Here is a 15,340-nt window from a genome sequence, read left to right on the forward strand (position 1 = left end):
ATGTGGAGGAGCAGCGGCTTTACTTTGAGCTCCCCCCGGATGGCAGAGCTTCTCACCCTATCTCTAAGGGAGAGACCCGCCACCCGGCGGAGGAAACTCATTTCGGCCACTTGTACCCGTGATCTTGTCCTTTCGGTCATAACCCAAAGCTCATGACCATAGGTGAGGATGGGAACGTAGATCGACCGGTAAATTGAGAGCTTTGCCTTCCGGCTCAGCTCCTTCTTCACCACAACGGATCGATACAGCGTCCGCATTACTGAAGATGCCGCACCGATCCGCCTGTCGATCTCACGATCCACTCTTCCCTCACTCGTGAACAAGACTCCGAGGTACTTGAACTCCTCCACTTGGGGCAGGGTCTCCTCCCCAACCCGAAGATGGCATTCCACCCTTTTCCGGGCGAGAACCATGGACTCGGACTTGGAGGTGCTGATTCCCATCCCAGTCGCTTCACACTCGGCTGCGAACCGATCCAGTGAGAGCTGAAGATCCTGGCCAGATGAAGCCATCAGGACCACATCATCTGCAAAAAGCAGAGACCTAATCCTGCAGCCACCAAACCAGATCCCCTAAACGCCTTGACTGCGCCTAGAAATTCTGTCCATAAAGGTTATGAACAGAATCGGTGACAAAGGGCAGCCTTGGCGGAGTCCAACCCTCACTGGAAACGTGTCCGACTTACTGCCGGCAATGCGGACCAAGCTCTGGCACTGATCATACAGGGAGCGGACCGCCAAAATCAGACAGTCCGATACCCCATACTCTCTGAGCACTCCCCACAGGACTTCCCGAGGGACACGGTCGAATGCCTTCTCCAAGTCCACAAAGCACATGTAGACTGGTTGGGCAAACTCCCATGCACCCTCAAGGACCCTGCCGAGAGTATAGAGCTGGTCCACAGTTCCACGACCAGGACGAAAACCACACCGTTCCTCCTGAATCCGAGGTTCGACTATCCGGCGTAGCCTCCTCTCCAGTACACCTGAATAGACCTTACCGGGAAGGCTGAGGAGTGTGATCCCACGATAGTTAGAACACACCCTCCGGTTCCCCTTCTTAAAGAGAGGAACCACCACCCCGGTCTGCCAATCCAGAGGTACCGCCCCCGATGTCCACGCGATGCTGCAGAGTCTTGTCAACCATCTAACGCTACATTATTATGTGAATGTGCCGGCACGCTGTTTATATTGAGGAAAAGCGGACGCCTGGACAGCATGAGGCTGTTAAGGGGTGAAGGTTTCAGGTGAGAGAGGATGCTAATATTGTTGAAATCGGGAGAAATTCGGGAGAATGGTTGCCCCCGGAGATTTTCGGGAGGGGCACTGAAATTCGGGAGTCTCCCGGGAAAATCGGGAGGGTTGGCAAGTATGCCTGTTTTTTTGTCCCCATACCATCAGAGGTCCCCTAAAGGTGACTGTGTAAACAGAGCGATGTCCCCCATTAAGTAAGCATTGCCAGAACACACACACACACACACACACACACACACACACACACACACACACACACACACACACACACACAGGGCCGACACTCTTGATACATTCCTTTTCTATATTGCTTCCTCTCAAGAGTCGCTCCTTCAGCCTCCACCGTCTGGACTGTGGTGTCCGTCTGTCTTTGCGAGCAGGAGCAGGCGGAGGGTGCAACGGGGTGACGGCGGCCACCCTCGGTCGCCAGGGCGACCACCACGGCGGTCCAAAGTTACGGTGCGCCACGGCAACCCCCCCCGCGGCGCAGGTTAGACAAAGGAGTTCATGGCGTTGACGGGCGACGGCGCCTCGGAGCTCTCGTTGCCCTCGTGCGTGTCCTTCTCCTTCTTGCCGCTGTACTGGCCGATGAAGGAGCCGTCCTCGTTGAACTGCCCGTCGCCGCCCTCGCCGTAGTCCACCAGGCTGTCGTCGCTCTCGTCGCGGCGCACCGTGCCGTTGGACGGCGTCCGGCTGCCCTTCAGCGGCTTGTGGTCCTCGGTGTCGCTGTTCACGAAGCACAATTAGTAACAGGAAACGAAGACGTCGGGAACACGGAGGTCTTTAACCCTCGACGCTCACTTCCTGTTTGGCTCTATCGCCAACGCTTAAGTCGCCATTTGAGGCCTGCGGAGATCGAGGGTTAGCGACCAGGGAGGATTTAGCAAAAGCGTGCTGCTAAGCTTTTCATTTGTCTCCAGTCTTAAGAGTCTACATCAGGGGTGCTCACACTTTTTCTGCAGGCGAGCTACTTCTCAATTGATCAAGTCGTGGGGATCTACCTCATTCATATATATCATTTATATTTACTTATTTATGAAATATATGTTTTTATTAACAAGTTAAAGGTGTTTAAAGATAATACAAGCATGTTTAACACATCTAGTTAATATTGTTAAAAAAATTAAAGGTGTTTAATGATAATACAAGTATATTTAATACATATAGTTAATATTGTTAACAAGTAAAAGGTGTTTAAAGATAATGCAAGCATGTTTAACACATATAGTTAATATTGTTAACAAGTTAAAGGTGTTTAAAGATAATACAAGCATGTTTAATACATATAGTTAATATTGTTAATAAATTAAAGGTGTTTAATGATAATACAAGTATATTTAATACATATAGTTAATATTGTTAACAAGTTAAAGGTGTTTAAAGATAATGCAAGCATTTTTAACACATATAGTTAATATTGTTGAAAAATTAAAGGTGTTTAATGATAATACAAGCATGTTTAATACATATAGTTAATATTGTTAACAAGTAAAAGGTGTTTAAAGATAATGCAAGCATGTTTAACACATATAGTTAATATTGTTTGAAAATTAAAGGTGTTTAATGATAATACAAGCATGTTTAATACATATAGTTAATATTGTTAACAAGTTAAAGATGTTTAAAGATAATGCAAGCATGTTTAACACATATAGTTAATATTGTTGAAAAATTAAAGGTGTTTAATGATAATACAAGCATGTTTAACACATATAGATTCCTTTCTTTCATGAAGACAAGAATATAAGTTGGTGTATTACCTGATTCTGATGACTTGCATTGATTGGAATCAGACAGTGGTGATGATAACGTCCGCATTTTCGAATGGAGGAGAAAAAAAGTCCTCCTTTCTGTCCAATACCACATGAAAGTGGTTGGTTTTTGGCATCTTATTTGTCCAGCTTCCGTACTCCTTTGTATGCACTTTACAAGAAATACATTGTCGGCAAACTCCGTAGCTTGCTAGCTTGTGCACGCCAGCTTTCTGAGACTCTTATTTTGTTAGCGCAACTGTGCAGTCGGTCTTTGGAGTTTTGACGACAGGTACGGCGCCAGAGTCTGTTGAAATAAAGTGTTTCTCGCCTTCCAGTCGGTAATTTTAATGAGTCATCTCAGAAGACCCTCGGGTGCCGTGAATGTCAATCAAGTGACGAAAGTGACGTCATAGTGAAGATTTATGATCGCTCATTTTTAGGACTATTTTTTTAATGCCTGGCTGGTGATCGACTGACACACCCTCCGAGATCGACCGGTAGCTCGCGATCGACGTAATGAGCACCCCTGGTCTACATGCATTATTCCAAAATGCAGCTTTCCTCGTCGGTACGTCCAAGCTCAATGCATTTCCTGCTAACAACAACCCACCTGCGCAAAGTTGGTTCCCACCTTGTCAAAATCAAACATTTATAACTAACTTTTTGGATAAAATCTACTTGTTATAATATAACTTACTTTTTACATATACCTAAGTATTTTTGAGAAGAAGAAATGCTACTTTTACTCCATTGCATTGAGTTTCATTCCGATCAATTTATGTCACAATTATCCAATTAAGGCTTGCAAAGACGTATTTTTATGCCAGCCCAACCTAAGCAGTAGTGACGTTTGGTTCCATTTCACCAATCAAACAAGCACCAAGTACAGCGATAGGAAGGTCTGTGCACCTTCCGTTCATTCTATTTCCAATTCTGAAATCAAAAAATTAAATTAAGGCCGTATTTAGCTTTTTATTATGTTTCGCAGATTTTAAAACACACCAAAAAAGGGTTGATTTTTTATAAAAATATTGCCATAAAATTGGATTTTGTGCTGTTTTCCTTCTATGGATTTTAATTTTTCCAAATAAACACAAAAATCAAAAAAAATGTTCATCCAAAATGCAAAAATGCATGGTTATGTGTGATGACAAAAAGAACCGGAAGCAGTAGTTTAGCTTTTCCTTTGTGTTTAGCATGTTTTTAGCATAACAATAACATCTTTGTTGAGCAGGCGTCTTATTGTCGTTTTAAAAAAGTGTCATTAAATAGTTGTCCAACTTTTGTTTCAGAAATTAAAATAGAAAAAATGGTCCGAAATTTGTTTTTTGATTTGCATTTAAGAATTTTAAATAGAAGGAAAGGAAGGTACACGAGTCTGTGTACCTTTCTTTCCAATTCCTTTCCTTTCCAATTCGGAAAAGCACATCGAAAAACAAAATGAGAGCCATTTTTCGATTTTTATTATGTTTGGCAGATTTTAAAACAAACAAAAAAAAGTGTTGATTTTCATTAAAATGTTGCCATAAAATTGGATTTTGTGCTGTTTTTCTTTTATGGATTTTAATTTTTCCAGATAAACACAAAAATCAAAAAAAAAAAAGTCATCCAAAATGCAAAAATGCGTGGTTATGTGTGATGACAAAAAGAACCGGAAGCAGTAGTTTAGCTTTTCCTTTGCGTTTAGCATGTTTTTAGCATAACGGTAACATCTTCGTTCAGCAGGCGTCTTATTGTTGTTTTAAAAAAGTGTCATTAAATAGTTGTCCAACTTTTGTTTCAGAAATGAAAATAGAAAAAATGGTCTGAAATTTGTTTTTGGATTTGCATTTAAGAATTTTAAATAGAAGGAAAGGAAGGTACACGAGTCTGTGTACTTTCCTTTCCAATTCGGAAAAGCTCATCAAAAAACAAAATGAGAGCCATTTTTCAATTTTTTTATGTTTGGCAGATTTTAAAACAAACAAAAAAAAGTGTTGATTTTCATTAAAATATTGCCATAAAATTGGATTTTGTGCTGTTTTCCTTTTATGGATTTTAATTTTCCCAGATAAACACAAAAATCGAAAAAAACGTTCATCCAAAATGCAAAAATGTGTGGTTATGTGTGATGACAAAAAGAACCAGAAGCAGTAGTTTAGCTTTTCCTTTGTGTTTAGCATGTTTTTAGCATAACGGTAACATCTTCGTTCAGCAGGCGTCATATTGTCGTTTTAAAAAAGTGTCATTAAATAGTTGTCCAACTTTTGTTTCAGAAATGAAAATAGAAAAAATGATCCGAAATTTGTTTTTTGATTTGCATTTAAGAATTTTAAATAGAAGGAACGGAATATACACGTGTCTGTGTACCTACCTTTCCAATTCCTTTCCTTTCCTATTCGGAAAAGCTCATCGAAAAACAAAATGAGGGCCATTTTTCGAATTTTATTATGTTTGGCAGATTTTAAAACAAACCAAAAAATGTGTGGATTTTCATTAAAATATTGCAATAAAATTGGATTTTGTGCTGTTTTCCTTCTATGGATTTTAATTTTTCCAGATAAACACAAAAATCGAAGAAAAAGTTCATCCAAAATGCAAAAATGCGTGTTTATGTGTGATGTCAAAAAGAACCGGAAGCAGTAGTTTAGCTTTTCCTTTGCGTTTAGCATGTTTTTAGCATAACGGTAACATCTTCATTCAGCAGGCGTCATATTGTTGTTTTAAAAAGTGTCATTAAATAGTTGTCCAACTTTTGTTTCAGAAATGAAAATAGAAAAAATGGTCTGAAATTTGTTTTTGGATTTGCATTTAAGAATTTTAAATAGAAGGAAAGGAAGGTACACGAGTCTGTGTACTTTCCTTTCCAATTCGGAAAAGCTCATCAAAAAACAAAATGAGGGCCATTTTTCAATTTTTATTATGTTTGGCAGATTTTAAAACAAACAAAAAAATGTGTTGATTTTCATTAAAATATTGCCATACAATTGCATTTTGTGCTGGTTTTTTTTTATGGATTTTAATTTTTCCAGATAAACACAAAAATCAAAAAAAAAAAATGTCATCCAAAATGCAAAAATGCGTGGTTATGTGTGATGACAAAAAGAACCGGAAGCAGTAGTTTAGCTTTTCCTTTGCATTTAGCATGTTTTTAGCATAACGGTAACATCTTCGTTCAGCAGGCGTCATATTGTCGTTTTAAAAAGTGTCATTAAATAGTTGTCCAACTTTTGTTTCAGAAATGAAAATAGAAAAAATGGTCTGAAATTTGTTTTTGGATTTGCATTTAAGAATTTTAAATAGAAGGAAAGGAAGGTACACGAGTCTGTGTACTTTCCTTTCCAATTCGGAAAAGCTCATCAAAAAACAAAATGAGGGCCATTTTTTCAATTTTTATTATGTTTGGCAGATTTTAAAACAAACAAAAAAATGTGTTGATTTTCATTAAAATATTGCCAAAAAATTGGATTTTGTGCTGCTTTCCTTTTATGGATTTTAATTTTCCCAGATAAACACAAAAATCGAAAAAAACGTTCATCCAAAATGCAAAAATGTGTGGTTATGTGTGATGACAAAAAGAACCGGAAGCAGTAGTTTAACTTTTCCTTTGCGTTTAGCATGTTTTTAGCATAACAATAACATCTTCGTTCAGCAGGCGTCTTATTGTTGTTTTAAAAAAGTGTCATTAAATAGTTGTCCAACTTTTGTTTCAGAAATGAAAATAGAAAAAATGGTCCGAAATTTGTTTTTTGATTTGCATTTAAGAATTTTAAATAGAAGGAAAGGAAGGTACACGAGTCTGTGTACCTTTCTTTCCAATTCCTTTCCTTTCCAATTCGGAAAAGCTCATCGAAAAACAAAATGAGAGCCATTTTTTGATTTTTATTATGTTTGGCAGATTTTAAAACAAACCAAAAAAAGTGTTGATTTTCATTAAAATGTTGCCATAAAATTGGATTTTGTGCTGTTTTTCTTTTATGGATTTTAATTTTTCCAGATAAACACAAAAATCAAAAAAAAAAAAAGTCATCCAAAATGCAAAAATGCGTGGTTATGTGTGATGACAAAAAGAACCGGAAGCAGTAGTTTAGCTTTTCCTTTGCGTTTAGCATGTTTTTAGCATAACGGTAACATCTTCGTTCAGCAGGCGTCTTATTGTCGTTTTAAAAAGTGTCATTAAATAGTTGTCCAACTTTTGTTTCAGAAATGAAAATAGAAAAATGGTCCGAAATTTGTTTTTTGATTTGCATTTAAGAATTTTAAATAGAAGGAAAGGAAGGTACACGAGTCTGTGTACTTTCCTTTCCAATTCGGAAAAGCTCATCAAAAAACAAAATGAGGGCCATTTGTCAATTTTTATTATGTTTGGCAGATTTTAAAACAAACAAAAAAAAGTGTTGATTTTCATTAAAATATTGCCATAAAATTGGATTTTGTGCTGTTTTCCTTTTATGGATTTTAATTTTCCCAGATAAACACAAAAATCGAAAAAAACGTTCATCCAAAATGCAAAAATGTGTGGTTATGTGTGATGACAAAAAGAACCGGAAGCAGTAGTTTAGCTTTTCCTTTGTGTTTAGCATGTTTTTAGCATAACAATAACATCTTTGTTGAGCAGGCGTCTTATTGTCGTTTTAAAAAAGTGTCATTAAATAGTTGTCCAACTTTTGTTTCAGAAATGAAAATAGAAAAAATGGTCCGAAATTTGTTTTTGGATTTGCATTTAAGAATTTTAAATAGAATGAAAGGAAGGTACACGTGTCTGTGTACCTACCTTTCCAATTCCTTTCCAATTCGGAAAAGCTCATCAAAAAACAAAATGAGAGCCATTTTTCAATTTTTATTATGTTTGGCAGATTTTAAAACAAACAAAAAAAAGTGTTGATTTTCATTAAAATATTGCCATAAAATTGGATTTTGTGCTGTTTTCCTTTTATGGATTTTAATTTTCCCAGATAAACACAAAAATCGAAAAAAACGTTCATCCAAAATGCAAAAATGTGTGGTTATGTGTGATGACAAAAAGAACCGGAAGCAGTAGTTTAGCTTTTCCTTTGCGTTTAGCATGTTTTTAGCATAACGGTAACATCTTCGTTCAGCAGGCGTCTTATTGTCGTTTTAAAAAAGTGTCATTAAATAGTTGTCCAACTTTTGTTTCAGAAATGAAAATAGAAAAAATGGTCCGAAATTTGTTTTTGGATTTGCATTTAAGAATTTTAAATAGAATGAAAGAAAGGTACACGTGTCTGTGTACCTTCCTTTCCAATTCCTTTCCAATTCGGAAAAGCTAATCATATAACAAAATGAGGGCCGTTTTTCGAATTTTATTGTTTGGCAGATTTTAAAACAAACAAAAAAATTTGTTGATTTTCATTAAAATATTGCCAAAAAAATTGGATTTTGTGCTGCTTTCCTTTTATGGATTTTAATTTTCCCAGATAAACACAAAAATCGAAAAAAACGTTCATCCAAAATGCAAAAATGTGTGGTTATGTGTGATGACAAAAAGAACCGGAAGCAGTAGTTTAGCTTTTCCTTTGCGTTTAGCATGTTTTTAGCATAACAATAACATCTTCGTTCAGCAGGCGTCTTATTGTCGTTTTAAAAAAGTGTCATTAAATTGTTGTCCAACTTTTGTTTCAGAAATAAATATAGAAAAAATGGTCCGAAATTTGTTTTTGGATTTGCATTTAAGAATTTTAAATAGAAGGAAAGGAAGGTACACGAGTCTGTGTACTTTCCTTTCCAATTCGGAAAAGCTCATCAAAAAACAAAATGAGAGCCATTTTTCAATTTTTATTATGTTTGGCAGATTTTAAAACAAACAAAAAAAAGTGTTGATTTTCATTAAAATATTGCCATAAAATTGGATTTTGTGCTGTTTTCCTTTTATGGATTTTAATTTTCCCAGATAAACACAAAAATCGAAAAAAACGTTCATCCAAAATGCAAAAATGCGTGGTTATGTGTGATGACAAAAAGAACCGGAAGCAGTAGTTTAGCTTTTCCTTTGCGTTTAGCATGTTTTTAGCATAACAATAACATCTTCGTTCAGCAGGCGTCTTATTGTCGTTTTAAAAAAGTGTCATTAAATAGTTGTCCAACTTTCGTTTCAGAAATGAAAATAGAAAAAATGGTCCGAAATTTGTTTTTTGATTTGCATTTAAGAATTTTAAATAGAAGGAAAGGAAGGTACACGAGTCTGTGTACCTTTCTTTCCAATTCCTTTCCTTTCCAATTCGGAAAAGCTCATCGAAAAACAAAATGAGAGCCATTTTTCGATTTTTATTATGTTTGGCAGATTTTAAAACAACCAAAAAAAAGTGTTGATTTTCATTAAAATGTTGCCATACAATTGGATTTTGTGCTGTTTTTCTTTTATGGATTTTAATTTTTCCAGATAAACACAAAAAAAAAAAAAAAAAATGTCATCCAAAATGCAAAAATGCGTGGTTATGTGTGATGACAAAAAGAACCGGAAGCAGTAGTTTAGCTTTTCCTTTGCGTTTAGCATGTTTTTAGCATAACAATAACATCTTCGTTCAGCAGGCGTCTTATTGTCGTTTTAAAAAAGTGTCATTAAATAGTTGTCCAACTTTCGTTTCAGAAATGAAAATAGAAAAAATGGTCCGAAATTTGTTTTTTGATTTGCATTTAAAAAAAAAAAAAAAAAAAAAACAAACAAATTTCGGACCATTTTTTCTATTTTCATAGAAAAAAAATTTTTGATTTGCATTTACTCCTCTCTGAGCTGCCACCTTAACGTGGTAGAGGAGTTTGCGTGTCCCAATGATCCTAGGAGCTATGTTGTCCGGGGGCTTCCATGCCCCCTGGTAGGGTCTCCCAAGACAAACAGGTCCTAGGTGAGGGATCAGACAAAGAGCAGCTCGAAGACTTCTATGGAAATGCAAGAACCGAGACTCAGATTTCCCTCGCCCGGACGCGGGTCACCGGGGCCCCCCTCCGGAGCCAGGCCCGGAGTTGGGGCACGATGGCGAGCGCCTGGTGGCCGGGCCTGTCCCCATGGGGCCCGGCCGGGCACAGCCCGAAGAGGCAACGTGGGTCCCCCCTCCAATGGGCTCACCACCCATAGCAGGGGCCATAGAGGTCGGGTGCAATGTGAGCTGGGCGGTAGCCGAAGGCAGGGCACTTGGCGGTCCGATCCTCGGCTACAGAAGCTAGCTCTTGGGACGTGGAACGTCACCTCGCTGGGGGGGAAGGAGCCTGAGCTAGTGCGCGAGGTAGAGAAGTTCCGGTTGGATATAGTCGGACTCACCTCGACGCACAGCAAGGGCTCTGGAACCAGTTCTCTCGAGAGGGGCTGGACTCTCTTCCACTCTGGCGTTGCCAGCAGTGAGAGGCGACGGGCTGGGGTGGCAATTCTTGTTGCCCCCCGGCTCAGAGCCTGCATGTTGGAGTTCAACCCGGTGGACGAGAGGGTAGCTTCCCTCCGCCTTCGGGTGGGGGGACGGGTCCTGACTGTTGTTTGCGCTTACGCGCCAAACAGCAGCTCAGAGTACCCACCCTTTTTGGATTCACTCGAGGGAGTACTTGAGAGTGCTCCCCCGGGTGATTCCCTCGTTCTACTGGGGGACTTCAACGCTCATATTGGCAACGACAGTGAAACCTGGAGAGGCGTGATTGGGAAGAATGGCCGCCCGGATCTGAACCCAAGTGGTGTTTTGTTATTGGACTTTTGTGCCCGTCACGGATTGTCCATAACGAACACCATGTTCAAGCATAAGGGTGTCCATATGTGCACTTGGCACCAGGACACCCTAGGCCGCAGTTCTATGATCGACTTTGTAGTTGTGTCATCGGATTTGCGGCCTCATGTTTTGGACACTCGGGTGAAGAGAGGGGCGGAGCTTTCTACCGATCACCACCTGGTGGTGAGTTGGCTGCGATGGTGGGGGAGGATGCCGGACAGACCTGGCAGGCCCAAACGCATTGTGAGGGTTTGCTGGGAACGTCTGGCAGAGTCTCCTGTCAGAGAGAGTTTCAATTCCCACCTTCGGAAGAACTTTGAACATGTCACGAGGGAGGTGCTGGACATTGAGTCCGAGTGGACCATGTTCCGCACCTCTATTGTCGAGGCGGCTGATTGGAGCTGTGGCCGCAAGGTAGTTGGTGCCTGTCGTGGCGGTAATCCTAGAACCCGTTGGTGGACACCGGCGGTGAGGGATGCCGTCAAGCTGAAGAAGGAGTCCTATCGGGTTCTTTTGACTCATGGGACTCCTGAGGCAGCGGACAGGTACCGACAGGCCAAGCGGTGTGCGGCTTCAGCGGTCGCGGAGGCAAAAACTCGGACATGGGAGGAGTTCGGGGAAGCCATGGAAAACGACTTCCGGACGGCTTCGAAGCGATTCTGGACCACCATCCACCGCCTCAGGAAGGGGAAGCAGTGCACTACCAACACCGTGTATGGTGCGGATGGTGTTCTGCTGACCTCGACTGCGGAAGTTGTGGATCGGTGGAGGGAATACTTCGAAGACCTCCTCAATCCCACCAACACGTCTTCCTATGAGGAAGCAGTGCCTGAGGAATCTGTGGTGGGCTCTCCTATTTCTGGGGCTGAGGTTGCTGAGGTAGTTAAAAAGCTCCTCGGTGGCAAGGCCCCGGGGGTGGATGAGATCCGCCCGGAGTTCCTTAAGGCTCTGGATGCTGTAGGGCTGTCTTGGTTGACAAGACTCTGCAGCATCGCGTGGACATCGGGGGCAGTACCTCTGGATTGGCAGACCGGGGTGGTGGTTCCTCTCTTTAAAAAGGGGAACCGGAGGGTGTGTTCCAACTATCGTGGGATCACACTCCTCAGCCTTCCCGGTAAGGTCTATTCAGGTGTACTGGAGAGGAGGCTACGCCGGATAGTCGAACCTCGGATTCAGGAGGAACAGTGTGGTTTTCGTCCTGGTCGTGGAACTGTGGACCAGCTCTATACTCTCGGCAGGGTCCTTGAGGGTGCATGGGAGTTTGCCCAACCAGTCTACATGTGCTTTGTGGACTTGGAGAAGGCATTCGACCGTGTCCCTCGGGAAGTCCTGTGGGGAGTGCTCAGAGAGTATGGGGTTTCGGACTGTCTGATTGTGGCGGTCCGCTCCCTGTATGATCAGTGTCAGAGCTTGGTTCGCATTGCCGGCAGTAAGTCGGACACGTTTCCGGTGAGGGTTGGACTCCGCCAAGGCTGCCCTTTGTCACCGATTCTGTTCATAACTTTTATGGACAGAATTTCTAGGCGCAGTCAAGGGGTTGAGGGGATCCGGTTTGGTGGCTGCAGGATTAGGTCTCTGCTTTTTGCAGATGATTTGGTCCTGATGGCTTCATCTGGCCAGGATCTTCAGCTCTCACTGGATCGGTTCGCAGCTGAGTGTGAAGCGACTGGGATGAGAATCAGCACCTCCAAGTCCGAGTCCATGGTTCTCGCCCGGAAAAGGGTGGAGTGCCATCTCCGGGTTGGGGAGGAGATCTTGCCCCAAGTGGAGGAGTTCAAGTACCTCGGAGTCTTGTTCACGAGTGAGGGAAGAGTGGATCGTGAGATCGACAGGCGGATCGGTGCGGCGTCTTCAGTAATGCGGACGCTGTATCGATCCGTTGTGGTGAAGAAGGAGATGAGCCGGAAGGCAAAGCTCTCAATTTACCGGTCGATCTACGTTCCCATCCTCACCTATGGTCATGAGCTTTGGGTTATGACCGAAAGGACAAGATCACGGGTACAAGCGGCCGAAATGAGTTTCCTCCGCCGGGTGGCGGGGCTCTCCCTTAGAGATAGGGTGAGAAGCTCTGTCATCCGGGGGGAGCTCAAAGTAAAGCCGCTGCTCCTCCGCATCGAGAGGAGCCAGATGAGGTGGTTCGGTCATCTGGTCAGGATGCCACCTGAGCGCCTCCCTAAGGAGGTGTTTAGGGCATGTCCGACCGGTAGGAGGCCACGGGGAAGACCCAGGACACGTTGGGAAGACTATGTCTCCCGGCTGGCCTGGGAACGCCTCGGGATTCCCCGGGAGGAGCTGGACGAAGTGGCTGGGGAGAGGGAAGTCTGGGCTTCCCTGCTTAGGCTGCTGCCCCCGCGACCCGACCTCGGATAAGCGGAAGAAGATGGATGGATGGATGGATGGATGGATTTGCATTTAAGAATTTTAAATAGAAGGAAAGGAAGGTACATGAGTCTGTGTACCTTCCTTTCCAATTCCTTTCCTTTCCAATTCGGAAAAGCTCATCGAAAAACAAAATGAGAGCCATTTTTCGATTTTTATTATGTTTGGCAGATTTTAAAACAAACAAAAAAAAAGTGTTGATTTTCATTAAAATGTTGCCATAAAATTGGATTTTGTGCTGTTTTTCTTTTATGGATTTTAATTTTTCCAGATAAACACAAAAATCAAAAAAAAAAAAAGTCATCCAAAATGCAAAAATGTGTGGTTATGTGTGATGACAAATAGAACCGGAAGCAGTAGTTTAGCTTTTCCTTTGCGTTTAGCATGTTTTTAGCATAACGGTAACATCTTCATTCAGCAGGCGTCTTATTGTTGTTTTAAAAAAGTGTCATTAAATAGTAGTCCAACTTTTGTTTCAGAAATGAAAATAGAAAAAATGGTCCGAAATTTGTTTTTTGATTTGCATTTAAGAATTTTAAATAGAATGAAAGGAAGGTACACGTGTCTGTGTACCTTCCTTTCCAATTCCTTTCCAATTCGGAAAAGCTCATCGAAAAACAAAATGAAAGCCATTTTTCGATTTTTATTATGTTTGGCAGATTTTAAAACAAACAAAAAAAAGGGTTGATTTTCATTAAAATATTGCCATAAAATTGGATTTTGTGCTGTTTTCCTTTTATGGATTTTAATTTTCCCAGATAAACACAAAAATCGAAAAAAACGTTCATCCAAAATGCAAAAATGTGTGGTTATGTGTGATGACAAAAAGAACCGGAAGCAGTAGTTTAGCTTTTCCTTTGTGTTTAGCATGTTTTTAGCATAATGGTAACATCTTCGTTCAGCAGACGTCTTATTGTGGTTTTAAAAAAGTGTCATTAAACAGTAGTCCAACTTTTGTTTCAGAAATGAAAATAGAAAAAATGGTCCGAAATTTGTTTTTTGATTTGCATTTAAGAATTTTAAATAGAAGGAACGGAAGGTACACGAGTCTGTGTACCTTCCTTTCCAATTCCTTTCCTTTCCTATTCGGAAAAGCTCATCGAAAAACAAAATGAGGGCCATTTTTCGATTTTTATTATGTTTGGCAGATTTTAAAACAAACAAAAAAAAGTGTTGATTTTCATTAAAATATTGCCATAAAATTGGATTTTGTGCTGTTTTCCTTTTATGTATTTTAATTTTCCCAGATAAACACAAAAATCGAAAAAAACGTTCATCCAAAATGCAAAAATGTGTGGTTATGTGTGATGACAAAAAGAACCGGAAGCAGTAGTTTAGCTTTTCCTTTGCGTTTAGCATGTTTTTAGCATAACGGTAACATCTTCGTTCAGCAGGCGTCTTATTGTTGTTTTAAAAAAGTGTCATTAAATAGTTGTCCAACTTTTGTTTCAGAAATGAAAATAGAAAAAATGGTCCGAAATTTGTTTTTTGATTTGCATTTAAGAATTTTAAATAGAAGGAACGGAAGGTACACGAGTCTGTGTACCTTCCTTTCCAATTCCTTTCCTTTCCTATTCGGAAAAGCTCATCGAAAAACAAAATGAGGGCCATTTTTCGATTTTTATTATGTTTGGCAGATTTTAAAACAAACAAAAAAATGTGTGGATTTTCATTAAAATATTGCAATAAAATTGGATTTTGTGCTGTTTTCCTTCTATGGATTTTAATTTTTCCAGATAAACACAAAAATCGAAGAAAAAGTTCATCCAAAATGCAAAAATGCGTGTTTATGTGTGATGACAAAAAGAACCGGAAGCAGTAGTTTAGCTTTTCCTTTGCGTTTAGCATGTTTTTAGCATAACGATAACATCTTCGTTGAGCAGGCGTCTTATTGTCGTTTTAAAAAAGTGTCATTAAATAGTTGTCCAACTTTCGTTTCAGAAATGAAAATAGAAAAAAGGTTCCGAAATTTGTTTTTTGATTTGCATTTAAGAATTTTAAATAGAAGGAACGGAAGGTACACAAATCTGTGTACCTTTCTTTCCAATTCCTTTCCTTTCCAATTCGGAAAAGCTCATCGAAAAACAAAATGAGAGCCATTTTTCAATTTTTATTATGTTTGGCAGATTTTAAAACAAACAAAAAAAAGTGTTGATTTTCATTAAAATATTGCCATAAAATTGGATTTTGTGCTGTTTTCCTTTTATGGATTTTAATTTTCCCAGATAAACACAAAAATCGAAAAAAACGTTCATCCAAAATGCAA

General features: G+C 40.2%; 1 protein-coding gene across 6 annotated transcripts in view; it reads right to left on the bottom strand.

Moving 5' to 3' along the window:
- Nucleotides 1-873: 873 nt before the first annotated feature.
- The window catches only part of nrcama (neuronal cell adhesion molecule a), a 171,780-nt gene continuing 157,313 nt past the window's right edge, over nt 874-15,340 (bottom strand). For 3 of the 6 annotated variants that reach the window (XM_061961427.2, XM_061961423.2, XM_061961422.2), the window contains one exon: nt 874-1,979. In XM_061961427.2, the coding sequence (XP_061817411.1) occupies nt 1,745-1,979 (235 nt within the window). In that variant the 3' untranslated portion in view covers nt 874-1,744. The remainder of the gene's footprint in view (nt 1,980-15,340) is intronic. The other 3 variants (XM_061961428.2, XM_061961424.2, XM_061961426.2) reach the window with 1 other exon arrangement.

The sequence above is a fragment of the Nerophis lumbriciformis genome, linkage group LG05, assembly GCF_033978685.3.
Source record: "Nerophis lumbriciformis linkage group LG05, RoL_Nlum_v2.1, whole genome shotgun sequence".
Classification (NCBI taxonomy): domain Eukaryota; kingdom Metazoa; phylum Chordata; class Actinopteri; order Syngnathiformes; family Syngnathidae; genus Nerophis; species Nerophis lumbriciformis.